Source organism: Dendropsophus ebraccatus, chromosome 14 (genome assembly GCF_027789765.1).
Source record: "Dendropsophus ebraccatus isolate aDenEbr1 chromosome 14, aDenEbr1.pat, whole genome shotgun sequence".
Classification (NCBI taxonomy): Eukaryota; Metazoa; Chordata; class Amphibia; order Anura; family Hylidae; genus Dendropsophus; species Dendropsophus ebraccatus.
The window spans coordinates 18,209,429-18,230,446 of NC_091467.1; the positions used below are offsets into that span (position 1 = coordinate 18,209,429).

The 21,018-nt window shown below is 43.8% G+C and overlaps 1 protein-coding gene across 2 annotated transcripts in view; it reads left to right on the forward strand.

The window, feature by feature from the left end:
* The window catches only part of LOC138771715 (inactive phospholipase C-like protein 2), a 76,052-nt gene that overhangs the window by 21,228 nt on the left and 33,806 nt on the right, over positions 1 to 21,018 (forward strand). For both annotated transcript variants that reach the window (XM_069951638.1, XM_069951637.1), the window contains exon 2: positions 17,868 to 20,348. In XM_069951638.1, coding sequence (XP_069807739.1) covers positions 17,913 to 20,348 — 2,436 coding nt within the window. In that variant the 5' untranslated portion in view covers positions 17,868 to 17,912. The remainder of the gene's footprint in view (positions 1 to 17,867; positions 20,349 to 21,018) is intronic.

The following is a 21,018-nucleotide window of genomic DNA, read 5'->3' on the forward strand; positions in this document are numbered from 1 at the left end:
TATCCAGCCACTAGTTTTCTCATTACGTACAATAATTCAGATATTAGGATTAGGATCCTCCACCTGCTATGTAGCTGCGGACATTGACAGCTCCTTGGTAAGAGCTTCCCTTTAATGTCTTGTCTTTTATTATAGAAGAATCCGCGTTTTATTTCAGACACCAGACCGGCGAACGTTCCCCGCTGAGAGAGACGTCACTTTATGGCTTTTCTGCTCGATACGTTGGGATTGTTTGCTCATCTACATTAAATGTTACCTCATTTGCTATGCTCCGATGCCTTCAATAATTTCCTACTTTGGTAGCGGCGGTGACTTTGATAAATGCCGTCTTGTTTGTGAGCACGCCATTAATGTAAGTGGCTGAGACTGTTCACAGACTGGATGGCTCATTTACTGAGCTCCTCTATGAGCAGGGACCATGGCTGCCCATAATTCCCAGCTCTGTAAGGATTGGCATATATTCTAATAGTAGTTTGTGTGGTCCTTAGATTTGTCTCCTTTATCAGAAAGACCAAATTGTTGATAGATCAGCAGCCACCATGCTGCACTGTATTCTGTATGGAGTCTGGTGCATGGAGATTTAGAGCAGTTTTGGCTCTACAGCTGTTTTGAAACTACAACTCCCAGCATGCCTGCGGCCAGGCTGAACGAATGATCGCTGTATCATTCCTGCGGCTATCCAAATATATCGCTGCTGGACACACAAGCGTTGTTTACACAGAGAGTTCTGCGGGCAATAGGGATATATTTTGACATAGTCCAAAAGATGCGATGGCTGAGAATCTGGCTTTTTCCTGCTCCTCCCCATACAAGCGATTTTTCGACGATCGACAATAAACAAACTCAAACTACCGCTATGGTGAACGACCTGAAATAGTTTACCCAATTACGATGAACGTTACTTATGATCGTTCTTGCGTTCTTCCGGTCGACGCCACTGCGCTCGCCGCTACTACGATCATCCAAACAACATCTTATTACATGCAAACGATTTGCGAACGATCAACGATAAAAATAGGTCCAAATTCTAGTAAACGGCCAATGATTTCTCGTTGGTCGTTTAATCGTTGTCTGCTATTACACTAAACGATTATCGTTCAAATCCAAACAATTTAACGATGTTTCAAACAATAATGGTTCTGTGTAATGCCACCCTAAGGGCCTATTCCATGGAGCGATCGCTCCGTCGAATAGAGAGAGCGATCAGCCGATGATCGTTGTCATCGGCTGATCATTCATTTAGGTTTAAACCTAAGATCATCGGTCGCCAACCGTGCATCGCTACGTGGAATAGCGGTGCGCGGCTGACAACCAACAATTTGAAAATATCGTACTTTACCTCACCAGGCTGCCGATCTTCTCCTTCTCCCCCGGCAAAAGTATAAGGATCTGTATACATTATATATTTATGTCTATAAATGTTTATGTCTGTATTATGTTGTATATTATACTTTTATGTCTATAGATGTTTGGCTGTGCTGTCTAATACATTATATAATTATAGGTGTTTGTCTATACTACATTACATATTATATATTTAGATATGTACGACCTATAGGTGTCTGTTCTAATATAAATATATATATATATATATGTGTGTGTGTGTGTCAGTGTTGTTTTCTGGTTTTGGGCTTCTGGAATGGTCTAGCTGGTTTTGTCGTCCTCAGAACCTGATTTGCTATATTTGCTGCCACATTGGGTGTACAGTAGAAATGCATGGAAATGGTTTTCTCTTGTCTGGCTTGTGTAGGTTTGCTTTTCTTCACATTGGATGAAAGACAGCCCGTCACTTTCTAGGAAATCTATCAGCGTTCCTTGAGTCAGATAACTTCTAACCAGTTATGTAATGTTTGCTCACAACATCCCAACTGATACAACCCATGGGAAATGCCTGAATGAAGATAAATCGGTCAAATGCTCAACAAGCCGAAGAGTGAATTTATCTTAAATTATCTTTTTACTGTATGAGGCTCTTCATTTTAAAGCAAAGCCTGGTGACTATGGTAAAATATCCTGCAAATTCATGTAGATACAGTTTATCTTGTATTTGTTTTATAGTGGGATAGCTATCGGCTGAATGACTCTCCCAAATGTGTGTATGCCTGAATCGCCAAGCTGCCAGATGTCTGTCTAGAGAGTAGAGGATAAGGCACATAGAGTGAATATACATAGTACACACTCCGTCCGGGATCCCTAGCGGCCGCAGTAAACCCTGTCAGTGCACACAGTGGAGCGAGCGGCTCTGGCCACACGCTCCATTGTGTGCTGTGGGGAGATCTGATCTCGGCGCGCACGGATACACCCGCATCAGAACTCTGCGGCGCTAAAGATCATCCGGCCGGTACTGCGGTACCGGCAGGATTATCTTTCTGAGACCGGCCGTTCCGTGACCCGGCTGGTCTCATACTACGTGTGACCATAGCCATAAGCTGTATGCGTGTTTTCTTGGACACCCTATGGCTGCTTCCAACTTCTTCAGCCATCAGTAATCAACTGCTGCAGGCTCAGGTATGGACTCAAGTTGCGCTAATCTGTAGATCAAGCCAAATCAACCAATTGTGTGTAGGGTTGAGCCAACTCTGCATGTATGCGCATGTATGTAGAAGTCGGGAGAAATAGCCAACATGCTCCATGCAGTGCATGGCAGAAATTGTGAGGATTAATAGGATTATAAATCCTATAGGATTTACTCACTGTCATGGATGCAGATTAGCTCAGTTTAATGGGGTTGTTCAACGTCCGGTGCTTTTCCAAGCTATACTTTTGGAATAAGGGACATGTTATATATATTCTGGCTAGATATGAGTTTAATTTGAGCTTGTTCTAGTCTGATCGTTCAACATTTGGATAACAGTGGTTGAAAAAGTTGAATGCGGCCCTAGGGAGTCCGGGGTACAGCCATAGGCTGGATCCATGTTTCCATGAGTTGCACTTATCTCTAATTCTGGTGTATTTAAAAAGAAAGCTCTTTAAAACATGTGTGGTAATTCACAGTGAAACATTGGGCACACACTGAGCTAAAATGAGAGCCGAAAAACCCAGTATGAACCCGGCCTTTCACCACCCTTACGTCGACCCCCTCGGACAACCCTTTCATGAATGAGCGCACCGATGTGTCTTCCTCCGGGCTCCTCTGAGTGATGCCTGGTGGATGTTCCTGTTTTACAGGAAGCGGGATATTACGCAGGAAGTCAACAGCATTCTCTCCTCTTGTCTCACATCCTTAGTTTTAGCATTGTCCCTTTGATTCTTCTCCTATCTGACTCCCCAGTTGCTGACATGTATTTTGAGATAATATGAGACTCTACAATTGAGAATAACTGTGCCGGTTACAAAAACCTAAAGCTTTGCCACATTATAAGATAAGTGGCTACCAAGGCATCAGAATATCAGAAACTTCCTGATATTTTGTCTCTCCTCCCCCCCCCCCCAGTTTATCGGTGGTCCCCCGTTGTGTTCTTCTTCATGCATCTGCAGCAAGCGCCTGCAGCAAGACTGGAGAAGCGACCTGTCACTTCATGTTCCTTGTGTTGGGAAATACACTCGGCATATCATCATGTGTGAATCCAGAATGATGACCGAGCTCTGTGTTCCTGGTCTGCAGATAACTGGAACCAAGTCTATAGATATCAATGAATTGTGGAAAAACTTGCGCCCAAATACCATGACTTAATAGGAAATTGTATATTGTTTCAGTAAACAATGTGATTTGCCTTGTGGACAATGTTATCATTGTGGGAGTGCTCCCAATCCAAACTCCCTGCTATCCAGACAAGCCTCAAATCCATCACTGGGCAACATTCCCTTCTAGCGTTGCAGCAATAAAACATCGAGTGACGCATGAAGTTGGTTTCGGTACTTGGCAATAGTTGGGTCTGTATGAGAAGCCAATTGTTGGTTGGTGGAGCTGGTGTGATCTTCTACTGTAACACCTTGCATAGTCTCTTAGAGAAATAGAAGGAAGGGTGAGCAGTGTTGAACGGAACTGTCAAAATGTTCTGGTTCGTCAACGTTATGCGAACCCAAACGCTCAGGCTCAGGATGTAGCCCTACAGAGCATACTCGGATTTGGACAGACCCTAGCATGCTTGAGATTCGCTCATGTCTACTCACTGCTACTGCCCCATGGAAGTATCCAGTCTTTCTGTTGAAAGGAACATGCAAGATCACCCATGGATCCCTTGGCCAAACCAATGGAAATAAAAATTCTCTAGTGTAACGTCCAATTCTGTTATAATGCCTCTCCAATGATCCACCACTGCCGCCATGACTCCTGATTCAAGCTGCATGAAAGAAGAAGTTTAGGGAAAATGTCGGCTTAGTTTACAACAAGTTTGGCCTTTTTTTGGCTTCTACTTTGGGGAATCCTCCTGGCATATACTTTTTTCTTGTATATGTCACTGTACAGATATTTTACCTCTATTGCTATGATGATGTCCATACAGTGACTTCTAATGTAGCTGTAAATTACAGTGAAGGGATTATTATTAGTGTTGAGCGGAGAGGCCGTACTCTTAAGGTTTGGTAATGTTCTCTGAACCTGAACAATTCGGCCTCTCCGTTCATCACTAATAATGATGACCCATATAGGATCCATAAACGGCTGTACCTGATGCCGGCTGAAAGAAAATGCTCTCTTCATATCTTAACTAGGCCTGTCGTATTTCCCACAGGCACATTCACCTGAACCCCCCCCCCCATAGTACAAGGGTTGGGGTGGGGATCCTGTTCCCCTCTGTGGCTTGTGGAAACATCGGCTCACGTCAGCAAAGCTATTTCTGTCGGTTCAGACCTCCGCGTGTATAATGCAGTTTGATTTGTGCATCTTTGCATGGACATCAGAGAATTACTTACAGAGGCCAGACACGCATAGAGACACATGAGTAATATTGGGCAGGCACACAATTCATCTTCATACACTACAGTAAGCATGGCCATTATAATCCCATGAGCCGGGCCCCCTCGTCTTGCCTTCTACCCACACCACCACTACACACCACAGCTTTTCGCTCTGGTAGCCTGTCATTTTGGTGCATGACGGGGGATTTAATTTCTGCTTTTCTTTCTAAACATGAAAGGAATAAAGTGCGGCCTCCCTACAAAGAATGGTTTATTCGAACACATAAAAAAAAACATCCATTTTGCCATTTCTGCTTTTTCTGAACGCCGTATGACTCTCGTGTCTAGTCCATTACAGCATGCGCCGGCTGCCTCCAACTTTAGTTAGGTCTAATGGGTTCTAATAATGAGTCTTGCTTTTGATGGGAGGGGGACAAGGGTGTTAGTCATGGTAACACAGGGGTTTTGTCAGGGGGTTGGTGTGCGAGTGAAAGGCTTCCCATTTGGAGGAGCTATTGATTTCTGGCAGACAATAAGGTCCGTAGCTGCATGTTAGTTCAGGTCTCTGGAGATGGACCCTGTATGAATTGCTATAATCTTATATACGTACAAGCGTCTCCCAGAAAGGCATTTTATCGCTATAATCGTAGATAAAGCCCTCTGTATTTGGGGGTTTGGATAATTATTTTTTAGTAAAACCCTGATAATCTGGTGTCCTGTGGTAGTGTTAGGCCTAGGGTGGGATCCAACTTCTCCAGATATCAGGAATCAAACGGCGAGGTTTGGTTTCAGAGAAGCTGCCGAACCCACACAGTTTCCTTAAAGGGATTGTCCAGCGATCATCTTTTTCTTTCAAATCAACTGATATCAGAAAGTTATATAGATTTGTAATTTACTTCTATTAAAAAATCTCATGTCTTCCCATACTTATCAGCTGCTGTATGTATGCAGGAAATGTTTTATTTTCAGTCTGACACTTCTCTCTGCTGACATCTCTGGCCGAGGCAGGAACTTTGTCCCAGGTTTTCTATAAATCCGCATAGAAAACCTCTCCTGCTCAGGACAGTTCCTGTCTCGGCCAGAGATGTCAGCAGAGAGCACTGTGTCAGACTGAAAATAAAAACATTTCCTGCTTGACATATAGTAGCTAATAAGTATGGGAAGACGTGAGTAAATTAAAAATCTATATAACTTTCTGACACCAGTTGATTTGAAAGAAAAAGATTTTTGCTGGACAACCCCTTTAAGTCCGCCCAACACTACACATTAGATAAAAGATGACTGAACCCATTGATCTGCTAACGTATATGTGCCCCAAAAGGTGTAATCGTCATGTGAACCCAGCCTAATACATATGGAGAAAGCCTCACCCTTTCTCCCACATGGGGACTAAGGGCCCTATTCCACCGGACGATTATCGTTCGCATAATCGTTAACGATCTCAAACGACCGCTATTGCGAAAGACCTGAAAACGTTCACTCATTTCCATGGAACGATAATCGTTACTTATGTTCGTATTTGCGATTGTTTTTTCTTTGCTATTGCGTTTGTATCTATTGCGAACGACGTCTTATTCAATGCGAACGAGCAACGATAAAAATAGGTCCAGGTCTTATAAAGCGATCAACGATTTCTCGTTTGGTCGTTAATCGTTAACTTCATTTCAACCGAACGATTATCGTTTAGATTCGAACGATTTTACGATAATCGTCCGGTGGCATAGGGCCCTAAATGTCACATTTTTTGGCCAATTTCGCATGGTTGCAAGACAACTTATACTGACAACTGATGAGTCCATAGTATGGCTGTAACTCCAAGAACCAATGGCCCACCTGAACGGAGATGATCTAAGGAATCTTGATAGATGTTGATAGAGTCCCTTGAAACTGGCAATACGCTTAGATAGCTATTGTGTAAATGCTTAGTTGACACATGTTTCCTGACCCTTGCTTACGTTTGCTGGCTAAGCTCAGCTTGTTTGTTATGTGGGTTAAAAGGGGTTATCCAGTGCTACAAAAACATGGGCACTTTCTTTCAGAGACAACATGACTCTTGTCTCCATTTCAGGTGCGGTTTGCAATTAAGCTCCATTCACTTCAATGGAACTGAGCAGCAAAACCTGCACCCAAGCTGGAGATAAGAGTGCGGCTGTCTCTCAAAGAAAGTGGCCATGTTTTTGTAGCGCTGGATAACCCCTTTAAGCTGTTCATCTATATAAAACCGCTGACAGCTGCATCTACCCCCCTATTGGTCATGCAGGGGATATGCCGCTGCCAACCATCTTATCCCCTCATGAATTAAAGGATTGTACATGTTGGAATACCACATGCCTTACTAGTCTGTCCCTCTACCTTTGGCATCGTGATTGCTGGAGATGGTCGGCTGGTCCCATAAAAATTAGAGGGTTTAGCCAGAGAAAAAGTTGGTTGATCATGTAGAAATGTAACATGCTTGACCTTTTTATTCCCTTGTAATCTGGTGTTGGGGGAGAGTCTGGGCACCTCCTTACACATGGGCAGTCAGTCCTGCTGAAATTGTCAGGTCCCTTAATCCCATGTGTATGTCCGGCTTTATATTGTGATGTCTGGGGTCCCTCTTTCCGCATTGCTAGAAGGACTGTCTTCCCGATGAGCGGCTGCCCCCTCGCATTATTTATGTCAGTGCTTTCTTTGGAAACAGACATTTACCAAGACTTTGGGTCAAGGACACTCCACACATCATTATCCTGGAGAGATTCCAGCTGCTGGATACAATGAGCCTCATGTTTCACTTCTTGTGGGAAAAAAAAATAGTATTCTTAGCGAACGCCACATGTGTAAGGGCAATAGAGCATTTCTGGCACTGCCATAGGTGCTGATGGGCTTCACATTGCTGCACAGTCTGTATTCCTCATAACATCCCCCAGAATGATGTACATGGACTTATCCATGGTTCCTACATGCTAATGCCCCATATGGGTGCCATATTATGTAGGTAGTGTAAATTACCATATAGGGGCTTCATACACAGGGGGCACATGGAGTGTAATATACACACACATGGATGGGTTACTATATATAATTTTCTTTCTCATACCTAACAATGGTGGTGGAGCAGACACAGTAGACTTCCTTCTTCCTGTGGCTTGAATTGGAGGATGCCGACCTTCCTCCTCATACATACAGATACCTTGTCGCTGACCTGTAGGGATTCTATGAGCAGCAGATGTGACCCTTCCATTGTTCCGGTTTCCATTTTTACTCTCCGGCACCCCATCCTCCACTACTCAGGAAGAGGCCCTGGCGTGAGGACATGTGCTCTGGAAGTCACTGGATCACTTCTGATTTTTACCTAAGTAATAGTAAGAAACAGGGATGTGAAACCAAGTGCAGAATGCTACAGGCTTAATATCACATCTACTTTTTTCGTTTTTAGTTAGGGTCCTATTCCACGGGCCGATGGGGGCCCGATCAATAATGTAATCGAGCGCAGATCTGCTAGATCGGCGCTCGTTTACTGGGCCTATTCCATGCCCCGATAATTGTTTAGCGAGGGCTGCAGGGACATCGTTACCGATGTCCTTGCAGCTCTTGTTTAAACACTATATTTTACCTAAACATGTTGCAGGGCTTCTCTTGTGCTCCTTCTGCATCCCGGTCCCACGCGCAGCAGCAGCTTTGGTGCGGCCTGTCTGAGCTGACAGACCGCTCAGCCAATCACTGGCCGCGGTGGTCCTGGACAGTGATTGGGTGAGCGGTCTGTCAGCTAAGACAGGCCGCACCGAAGCTGCTGCGTGTGGGACCGGGAGGAAGAAGGAGCGCAGGAGAAGATTATCTCTTCTTGGAATAGGACTAGAGATGAGCAAACCGGGTTCGGGTTCGAGTCATTCCGAACCCGAACGTTTAGTATTTGATTAGCGGGGGCTGCTGAACTTGGATAAAGCTCTAAGGTTGTCTGGAAAACATGGATACAGCCAATGACTATATCCATGTTTTCCACATTGGGCTTTATCCAAGTTCAGCAGCCACCGCTAATCAAATGCCGAAAGTTCGGATTCGGATCGACTTGAGCATGCTCCAGGTTCGCTCATCTCTAAATAAGACCCTTAGTGGAGACGATCGAATTTTAAGCACATTCCGGATTGTCGAAACCCGATCATTCGGCATTTAATTGTCAGTGGCTGAAGATTTTGGATGCAGCCCTGGAAGACATGGAGACAGTTATAGGCCATAGGTTATATCCATGTTTTCCAGGCGCATCCAACTTCTTCAGCCATAGCACGATCAGACTTCAGTATACTTGAGTTGCGCTTATCTCTGGTGAGCACTGGGGTGTCTGGAACCGGACTCCTACCGATCTAATATCACTTTTATAAGCCTAGATAACTCCAGTCATTTTGTCATTTGATGGCTTAAAACCCGGTGATTTACCTTGGCTTTTTACCCTTAGTATGTAGTTTATTAATAGAGTTTCGGTATCCAGTGTAATGTGTACGGAGGCCTTCCAGCCACTCGTCTTGGATTTCATCATGCTGGATATGTTAAGCTATGCTTGGAGATAAGCTTCTGCCAACAGTGTCTGGCAGCGGCTTATTCCGTTCTTCTCTTTGAAACTAACATATTTTATTCAGCATGCTTATCCATGGGAAGGTTGGGGGATGTCGCTAGTTCTCGTCTATTGCCAACAGTAGGCACCATATTAAGGGCTTATGTGACTCTCCTGCTACTAGATGTAAAAACTGTCTCTTTAATTATATTTCATAAAGATAGAGACTACCACCACCCAGACTGTCATAAAGAATAAGTTAAACAACCGCTGAAGAATCAGTTGTAGTTTCACTCAGGACCCTGGTGTAACCTCTGCCTCCCATATTTAAAGCCCCATACACATTACTGTAAGCAGAAGCCACCAATGCCAGATGTAAGAAGAGAGGAGGAGTAGGTGCGGTGTCCCACCACGGGTGTTGCTATTGGTTACACCCTTGCAAAAGCCTGTACTTTCTTGTAAATAAGTGGTGATGTAGTAGTGATAAAGTTTCGCCACAAGATGTCGCTATTGTAGGTATGTGTACTCAGTTGGAAGTATGGAAAGGGTTATTGCTTGCCTGTATGTCACATGAATCTGTGAACCAATGAGGGTATCTTCTTCTGTCCTATCATCGCTTTCTTTACTTCTTCTTTATGCAGTCTTCACCCATTCACAGCACACCTTACAGGGAGCTTTAGATAAGAAATCACATGGATAGAATATGTGTAGTGGTCTTTTGGTATTGGACTTTGTAGGGGAAGGACGCAAGCTAGAACGCTCCCTACAGTGGTTCCTTTGGGCCCTGGACCTCTGCCAGGTCCCCAGTCTTTGTATGAGGTCTTTGGTCACTAGACTCTATAGAGCCAAGACGCAACAGTTTCTCTTCAAGTAACCTTACTCAGCACTATGCAGTGTTAAAACCTTTACAGGAGAGGACAAGCCAGAGATCATCTCAACCTACACCATGGACTAGGAGAATCACAGTGCAGGACAGGATCCACAAAGGCAAAAAGCTAGGAGCTCATCCGGATAGAGCAAAGTTGCTAGAAGCTTATGAACTTTATCTCGCAGCGCGGTTGTCAACAGGAAACCCTCAGCATTCAGCTCATCCCAGGTAACAGGGTCTGCGGCTTGTGTCACCCTCTAGGATGGGTCCCCCAACACTGGTAGGGCAATAGGTGGTTCATTCCGACAAGAGTTGATGCATGGGCACAAGTGTTCTCTCAAGTATTCTTCTATCTCTACCTCATTCTCCAACATCCCGGCAGAGCACATTACTACTTGGGTTGAGACTCTGACGACATCCTCCTCTCTGCTCCTCTGGTTCTTCTGTATACCTCTCAGCACGCAACCCAGTCAGCACAACTGTACCACTCTCTACACTCTCAGTACAGATCTGGATCCTGAACTACTAAGTGTCCTATCAAGTATAAAGTACTCTGTCGATATAAAGCTGTATGTTCTGCTGCACACAAGTACCTTCAGAGTAGAGAGACTCTGTGATTCGTCGTCCTGCACCAACACAGTATACACACACTCCTTGGGATATTTCCCCTTTCTGTGGGTGGCAGTACCAATAGTGTGAGAGGGTCACTACTCCACTCCGGACCACCATGATAACAGCCCAAGGGACCCTGTAGCAGCCTGGCAGGTCACTAACCACAGGGGAACAAGGTGTAACCGGCCCTCTCAGACCTTTGTGCCCAACCGGCACTGGTGTCACGGCCTAACACTCTAGGGTCTGGCTACATCTCGACCATAGAGCTGGCGTTACCTTCTACCACCTAGAACGGGACCAGCCGTACCACCTCTATACCAACGCAGGGGTGGCTCACCACATAGGCAGTAGAATTTCTACATGTCCGTTCCTTTTGTTCTATGTTCTCAGCAAAGTCTCCTCTTGTCATTCAGAATACAGGCACGCTCACCTGAGCTGAGAGTGTGAGTATATTGGACGGCTCAGCAGACATGGCCGTCGGCCTAACAACAGATATCGCCAGCTTTAGGTTCCTATGCGTTCAGCTGGAGTGCACCCTGTGTTCTTTCTTTGTTCTAATAATCCCACATCCTCATCCCTGACAAGGAACGGTGGGCTTCAGCACCTACTCCCTGTCACTCATTGCCTGATCACACAGAGCACATCTGACAGATGCACGTCACATTGTCACTATTTAAACACTATGTACAGTAGTTGCCTGCAGGATTCTTACATCAGCTCTGCAAAGAATGCAGTGTGCTTGACAAACCTGGGGTCAGGGGGTGGGAAACAAAGCTGCAGGCAGGCGCTGAACTCCCCCTACATCCATATAGAATGCAAGAATATGGTAATAATGATTACCATTGTGTTCTCTCTACATAGAAAAGTTCCTACTTCCATCTTTAAGTAGATCACATTTTCTATACATTAGAATATGAGCCTATTAAAGGGGTATTACATTTTGAATCAACTGGTGTCCGAAAGTTATACAGATTTGTAAATGACTTCTATTAAAAAAAAAATCCAGTCTTCCAGTACTTATCAGCTGCTCTATGTCCTGTCCTAGTGTATTCTTTCCAGTGTGAAACAGTGCTCTCTGCTGCCACCTCTGTCCATGTCAGGAACTGTCCAGAGGAGTAGCAAATCCCTATAGAAAACATCTCCTGCTCTGGACAGTTCCTGACATGGACAGAGGTGGCAGCAGAGAGCACTGTGTCGGACTGGAAGGAATACACTGCTTCCTGCAGGACATACAGCAGCTGATAAGTACTCAATGACTGGAGAATTTTCAATAGTAAGTAGGTAATTTACAAATCTATATCATTTTCTGACATCAGTTGATTTAAAAAGAATTACTTTTCACTGGAGTACTCCTGTGGTCTGTATATGTATATGCAATTGTGTGTGTTTTTTTATATATATATATATACATATATATATATATATATATATATATATATATATATATATATATATATATATATATATATATAATATATACACTGGTGCCTTGGATTATGAGCATAATTTGTTCCGGGACCGTGCTTGTAATCCAAATCCACTGCAAATACATATTGCATATTAAGTTGCATATGAAATCTTATAAAGGTGATATCACCTATTTGTTCACAAATATTCACATATTCTTACTTCCCAATTCATAATATCAGATGAAACAAACAATCAGAAACAGCAGAATCTGTGATATTATAAGTTACTGTACAGGATTGGAGAGGATGGGAAACACAAGGACTGACAAAGACTGCAGGGAGCATGAAGGAATGAGCAGGACAGATGTGGGCACATACATGCAACACTCTCTGTCCGGGGAGAGAGGGGTTACAGCTATGGAGAGATTACCCCCACAGTCCTGTCCCCTGATGCAAGCCCCAGCCTGAAGTGGATCTGCTATGTTTTGGAAGGTGAGGGAGACTTCCTGGGCAGAGTACAGGGCTGTAGACCCCGCTATGCATCATACTGTTTTCTGTGTACGTGAATATATTTACAACACTTTGTCGGACCTCTGCTTATAACTTACCCCCCCCCCCTGGGGTGGATAACAGGAAAACATCTTTACTTTCATCATGGGAAGTTGACTATATATGTTAGAGGTAAACATCCATACCGTGCTATAAGTTGAGTATCTTTCTAAGGAATCAGAAACTGTTGTTTGCTGCTGTATATCCTGCGTCCCCAGCCTTGTGCTGTATAACCGTACAATCCCGGCCATCTCCGTTCTCAGTGGTCCCTCCCTGCCTGATTTATAGTAGATGATGTCTTCAGATTTCAGGAGCCCCCATCAGTTTCTAGTCAATTTATGGCTGATAAAATGATAAAAGAATTTGGTCACAATGAGTAAGGTTACGGAATTGGACTTCAGTGCAATAGGGAGATTATAAAACGTTGGGTAGCATCCAAGTGGTGTTTGTCTCCAGATCTGGAAGCCTTAGGCTGTATTACGGCTTTGGGCATGGCGTATATTTAGAAAAAGAAATTGGACGGGATCCCATCAGAGGAAGAAGGGAAACATTGTCCAAGAGAGGAGAAGGATTCCAGTGACTGGATGCAATCCTATGCCTGCCATTCAATATACATCAGAGCTAAAGCTGACTTTATTCCCATTCAACCATCCATAGATGACTGGTCCATCTAGTCTGCCCTTATATTATTTCATTTTTACTTTTATCCTAGGATACATACATGGATTTACCAGTCACTTCTGCTGAAAGTTTGTACCTAGCACTGCTACTGTTTCCGTTAAAGGGGTACTCTGGCTGAAAATGTTTTTGTTTTTTTTTTCCAAATCAACTGGTGCCAGAAAGTTATATAGATTTCTGATTTACTTCTATTTAAAAATCTCAAGTCTTCCAGTACATATCAGCTGCTGGATGTCCTGCGGGAAGTGGTCGATTCTTTCCAGTCTGACACCGTGCTCTCTGCTGCCACCTCTGTTTTGCTTGTGATCTTCCCCCAGAAGCAGAGCACATGACTGCTATGGGGCCCTTGATGGAAGGCAGTATGTATAAAGCCGTATGCCTTGAGCTCCATCTAGTGGTGGCAGTAGGTAACCTGAATAACAGAGCTTCCATTATAGATAGAATTCATGTCTGACTTCTTGGATTTATCTTTAGATGTCTTCTCTTATTTTTCTTGCATATATTAGCTATGCAAATCACTCCTTCCTAGGCTGTTTTTAGTTTTAAGAAAATTTTATATTAAATTCTAGAGACATTTGTGCCAAATAGGTGGGAAGCGGCAGACATGAGCGTCTTGGGTAAGGAATAAAATGTTCTTTTACATCTTACAACATCTAATATAATATATGTTCCCATGGGGCAGATGTGCCTTAGAGAATCTCCAGAATATTATAGTGCCACCAAAGCAGATGAGATCTTGGCACACACTACCCAGCACAATTGACCTCAGGTAGGAATTGTAAGTCCGTGGCATATTATCTACTGTGGGTTTTAACTCATTGACTTCTGTTTTTTACCTTTTTAGATTTGGCACCGGAATTCTCATGATTTAGTGCAAATTTAGTTGAAATTTTGTGAATTCTTGCCCACAAAACCCAGACTGAAAAGCCTTCCGTGTCATATGGTCCAGATATAACATCCATATTAAAGACCCTAAAACTCAGTCTTATTACAGCTTAAGGCTATGTCCACACAGCATATTTTTTTGAATTAATTATGGCCGTTGTTGCAATTTGCAACAATTGCCGTGATTAATTGAAAAAATACTTTGAATTGAAAATGAATGGGATCCCGGCCGGAGTGTATACACATAGTATACGCTCCGTCCGGGATCCCTAGCGGCCGCAGAGAACACTGACATGTCAGTTTTGTGTGGCTGCAATTCATCGATCAGCGTCCGCACAGAATTGACAGTTCACACAATGAAGAGTGCGGCTCCGGCCGCACTTTCCATTGTGTGCAATGGTGAATTGGGATGCGGGCGCAAACGGATGCGCCCACATCCTGATTCACCAGAAAAGTTTATTCGGACGGTACTGCAGTCACAGAACGGCCGGTTACAATGTGTGAACCCGGCCTAAAGAAGCATCTAGGACATTATGCAAGGGCCTCCGTGAGGGTAGGGTTGTTGATTTTCCATCTTGATTTTGAGTTTTTTCTATTTTTACCAGTTGAGTATTATATCTAATTGTACTGTGGCTATCCATGACGTCTATACATGCCGTATACCACCCAGTATATAAAGGCCAGATATGCTTTTCATCAGACATTCCATGGAAGCAGGATGGGTGGTCCCAGAGACCATGAAAGAGAATAAGGGATGAATTTATAGCTCATTCTGGATATGGGTCAAGGCATTGTTATGACGGAGGCCACTTGCATGTCTGACGGCTATATACTGTATACTGCACATACGACATGGACGTGATCTGTTTATAGAACCATCATTTGCTGCCTCTTGTGTTTCAAGTTTCAAAGAGCGTTAGGAGCGTCTGGGATTTATTATCGGAGGGAAGTAACAATCAGGTCCATAATGCAGATCCCGAAATTCCTTTACTTAGTAAAACCCGTCATGGTGGTTTTGTGTTTGATGACGTCATTGCATCCCCCTCCTCGTTCTGTTATGAAATCCTACCCGGTAATGTCAGGTCTCTTGGATTGCCCTGGTTATGAACCCCCGGCTGTGCCATCACCGGGTTAATGGGTATAAGATCTAGGAGCAGGCTGCCTGTTTGTTCCAGTGCTGGATCATTAGCTGGCAATCTCTGCTTATCTCGCTGTAAACGGGCTCATTAGTTCTGCTTAATCTGTGGGATTTAATGAGGCCCCCGGGGGGTGCTAGAGATGTACGTCACCGCTGCAGCCAGATTAAGTGGCAATTTTTTGGGTCCCTGTTTAGAAGGGGGAGATCACCTTCAGGATTACTTGTATGTGTGACATATAACATTTTCCAGTTTCTGGAATTTTCCTTCTGATAAAGGGTTAAACATCAGCGGTGAAGCTTCAGATGTGAACTTTATTTTTTCGGAGATTAACTGTCCAAATCCTTGTCTTACTGCAGAGGATTCCACAAGTCTATTTGGCTTCTTAAGGGGAAAACAGTTACCTCATTCAGTCAATGCATCTCGCGGATGACTCATGGTATCTCCTCTCCTGATTCCTGACTCGCTCCTGTACTGTGGCCTCTTTGAAGCAGAGATATAGCCTAAAGTATTGAGATGTATCACAGTCGCACAGAAAGCCTAGAATCATACACCGGTTAACTCACTGCATGCGGGTATACAGTATATTATATACAGTGAAGTGCCTTCAAACAACCCAATTTGAACAAAAATAGTCCTATTAACATATAAAATGCAATCAGCTCACAAAAATGGACAAAAAAAAAAATATTGTCAAATATGTCAAATTATTGGTGCCACTAGTTCCTCATCTGATTTCATAGTCCACAGGAAAGTTATCTTTATTATTCCTGGCTCACCATCTTGTTCTCTGTTCCCAGCCAGTCTCACCATCTCCTTCTCTGTTCCCAGCCCGTCTCACCATCTCCTTCTCTGTTCCCAGCCCGTCTCACCATCTCCTTCTCTGTTCCCAGCCCGTCTCACCATCTCCTTCTCTGTTCCCAGCCCGTCTCACCATCTCCTTCTCTGTTCCCAGCCCGTCTCACCATCTGGTTCCTGGTCCCCAGCCCGGCTCACCATCTCGTTCTCTGTTCCCAGCCGTCTCACCATCTGGTTCCTGGTCCCCAGCCCGGCTCACCATCTCCTTCTTTGTTCCCAGCCCGTCTCACCATCTCATTCTCTGTTCCCAGCCTTTTTCACCATCTCGTTCTCTGTTCCCAGCCTTTTTCACCATCTCATTCTCTGTTCCCAGCCTGTCTCACCATCTCATTCTCTGTTCCCAGCCTGTCTCACCATCTCATTCCTGGTGCCCAGCCCGGCTCACCATCCCGTTCCTGGTCCCTAGCCCGGCTCACCATCCCGTTCCTGGTCCCTAGCTCGGCTCACCATGTCGTTCCTGGTCCCTAGCTCGGCTCACCATGTCGTTCCTTGTCCCCACATACAAAATGGAGTTCCTGGTCCTCAGCCCGGCTCACCATCTTTCGTTCCTGTTCCCCAGTTCGGCTCACTATCTCGTTCCTGGTCCCCTACCCGACTGATCATCTCATTCCTGGTCCTCTACAAGGCTTCCCAATTCATTTCTGATCCCTAACTTGGCTCGCCATGTCTTTCCTGGCACCCAGCACGGCTCCCTATCTCATTCCTAGTCCACACCCTATCATTCTTAATCCCCAGAATGGCTTCTCCCCCTAATGTAGCATGTCTACAGTGTCCATTCCTTTGACACCTCCATGTTTTGGAAGTACTCCTCCTCATGCAGGTCTCTTCATCCTCCTTAATTCTGTTTGGTGATGCAGCACGGCACGGATTTGCTTTATATGGCTTAAAAGCTATATAAATCCAATCTATGATCTTTTCAAAGAGGTTCCTACTAAAAATGGTTTTATTTGTCGTTAGAGGTATACTTTTTATGGAGGGCAATCTACCATAGACTGTGATGGCAGATAAATTGTCACTTTATTCTAGCAGTGGGTGGTGATTCCATGGTTGGCCCCCTGTTTATGATTCAAGTATAGTGTATCTTGCAATGACCCCTTTAAGTAAAGATTAGCACAGACTCATTTGCAGTAAATGAAGGTAATGTAAAATATTCCATTATTGTGTGTGTATATTATAATATATAATCTGTTGATGGATCTTATTATGACTTCATTTAAATTCCCGGCATGGCTTATAGAAATAACCTATTCAGACAGACATGTTAACTCATGATTACTTGATGCTTATTAACACGTGAACATTCAAATAGTCTAATTACTATGTGTATGCCCAATACAGTGTTCCCTTACCTATTGCTTTCCAGCTGTTGCAAAAAGTTTAAAAGTGTTACATTCAGAATGCAAAAGACTGGTGGTAAATTGCAGTCGACTGATCTATAAAGTGCTTCAAAATGGCGATAAGACAATGCAATTACCTTTTAATACATCTTTTTTTTTTTTTTTTTCCAGGATGGATCCCGTCAGAAGCAAAAGAAGACTGTCTCATTCAGCACAATGCCCAACAACCGCAAAATCAACAGCACCGCCGCCTGCATCTCCTTCATGATGGAAGGGTGTGAAATGAAGAAAGTGCGTTCCAACTCCAGGATGTACAATCGATTTTTCCTGTTAGATCCAGATATGCGTTTTCTGCGGTGGGAACCTTCCAAAAAAGATTCAGAGAAAGCCAAACTAGAGATCAAATCGATCCGTGAAGTTCGGGTAGGAAAGAAAACTCCAGTTTTACGAAGCAACGGGTTGTCTGACCAGTTTCCTGAAGAATGTGCCTTTTCTATAATATACGGGGAGAACTATGAATCCTTAGATCTTGTTGCCAGCACGGCTGATGTTGTCAATACTTGGGTGATGGGGCTCAGGTATTTGGTTTCTTATGGAAAGCACACTCCAGATGTCCTAGGAGCCAATCAAACAAGTTTGAGGACTCTGTGGATCTCTTCTCTTTTCGAGATAGCAGATATAGAGAAAGGAGGACAGATTCCTTTGTCTCGAGCAATTCAGCTTATTAAGGGGCTTAACCCGGGTATGAAGACGTCAACGGTGGAGCTAAAGTTTAAGGAGTTGCAGAAAGTCAGTGAAAAATTTGGCGGTAACATTACTTGTGATGGGTTTGTAGAAGCGTACTGTGAACTGTGTACCAGGCCAGAAGTCTTCTTTTTACTAGTGCAATTTTCTAGCAATAAAGAGTATTTGGACTTAAAAGATCTTATGATCTTTATGGAGGTGGAGCAGGGCATGGAAGAGGTCAACGAGGACACATCTCTTGAAATCATCAATAAGTATGAACCCTCCAAAGATGGACGTGAAAAGGGTTACCTTACCATTGATGGTTTCACTCGCTATCTCCTTTCTTCAGACTGTAATATCTTTGATCCTCACCATAAAGTGGTTTGTCAAGACATGACCAGACCACTATCTCACTACTTCATAAATTCTGCTCATAGTGCATGTCAAATGGAAGAGCATTACTGGGGCACTTCAGACATCAGCGGGTATATACATGCCCTTAAAATGGGTTGTCGCAGCATTGAACTTGTTGTCTGGGATGGCCCTGACAATGAGCCTCTCATATACCTTGGACTGGCTGTGGTATCACAGGTGGCTTTCCGTAGTGTCATAAGTGTTATAGACAAGTATGCATTTGAAGCATCGGACTACCCCTTGATTCTCTGCTTGGTTGTCCATTGCACAGTTCGACAACAGCGTATCATGGCACAGTGCTTGAAGAAGGTTCTTGGGGATAAACTTTACAAAGAGCCACCTTGTATTGATGAAAACTATTTACCTTCTCCAGAACAACTTAAAGGAAAGATCTTAATAAAGGGCAAAAAGCTGCCTCCAGATCACTCTGAATCGGAGGGAGATGTAACCGATGAAGATGAAGGAATGGAGATAGCCAGGAGATTGGGACATGATGGCAGAGAACATGTCAATGGAACTGGCCTCAGAAAGCTGCGTCTTTGTAAAGATCTTTCAGACCTGGTTAACCTGTGCCAGTCTGTACGATTTAAAGACTTTGAAATGTCCAAAAGAAGCCAAAAATACTGGCAAGTGTGCTCTTTCAATGAAGTTACTGCCAGCCGATTTGCCAATGAGTACCCCGAGGAATTTGTAAAGTATAACAAAAAATTTCTTTCAAGGGTCTACCCAAGCTCAATGAGAATAGATTCTAGCAATATGAACCCCCAAGATTTCTGGAAATGTGGTTGTCAAATTGTGGCCATGAACTACCAAACCCCAGGACTCATGATGGACCTCAATACTGGATGGTTCCGCCAGAACGGAAATTGTGGCTACGTTTTGCGCCCCTCAATAATGAGGGAAGAAGTCTCGTATTTTAGTGCGAATGCAAAAGATTGCTTGCCTGGTGTCTCAGCACAACTCCTCCATCTCAAAATCATAAGTGGTCAGAACCTCCCAAAACCCAAAGGGTCGGGAGCAAAAGGAGATGTTGTGGAACCATACGTGTATGTAGAGATACATGGGATACCTGCTGACTGTGCAGAACATCGAACAAAGACCTTAACCCAAAACGGAGACAATCCCATCTTTGATGAGAGCTTTGAATTTCACATAAATCTTCCAGAGTTGGCAATCCTGAGGTTTGTGGTTCTCGATGATGACTATATTGGAGATGAATTCATAGCCCAATATACCATCCCCTTTGAGTGTCTGCAGACTGGCTTTAGACATGTGCCATTACAGTCCCTAACAGGAGAGTTTCTTCAGAACACCACCTTGTTTGTACACATCGCCATCACCAATCGGCGAGGTGGCGGAAAGGGAAACAAGAGGGGACTCTCTGTACGCAAAGGGAAAAAGGTGCGGGAATACACTTCAACAAAGACAACTGGCATCAAAGCCATAGATGAAGTATTCAGGACGGCCACTCAAGCTCTACGAGAGGCTACGGATCTTCGAGAAAACGTTCAGGTAACCTCCATCTTTTATGTCTTTTTCCAAACCATTATCATCAAGTCTTTCATGAGCAGAATGAGGACCTTGGTTGTTCTTTGTACATCACAATGGAATTATCCTTTCAAACATATTTTCCTAACTATATTCTAATATTCTCCTTGTGCTACTTTCTTTCCTTTCTCTTGCTTCAACCTTTTAATTAAATATAAGCCGAATGGGTATTAAAGCCTGGCTGTGCTCTCTGTGAGCCTAATACAGAGTTTCTGAAATACTGTTCTGTAATTAGAACTTGCTAACATTGGATCATTCTGCTGGTGAAACCCAAGCCTGTCCTAAGGTAACCTGCTCGGCCGCAGCCAGGTTATTCTAAGGGTGAATTTAGATAGTGAGGTTGTTGCCATGCTGCGATAAATGCACAGAATTTTACTGATGCCGTTTATGGTTTTACGTGTTCCATGTAGTATCTGGCCACGCATCAACAGCCAAAGCACAGGTGCACTATATGAGGAGATATATATATATATATATATACATACATACATACATATACACACACACCTACGCAGTGTGGTTGTACCATGTCTTTTGCCGCTTGCATTGTCAAGATTTTGCAGCTTTAGGCTGGGTTCACACTACGTATATTTTAGTCAGTATTGTGGTCCTCATATTGCAACCAAAACCAGGA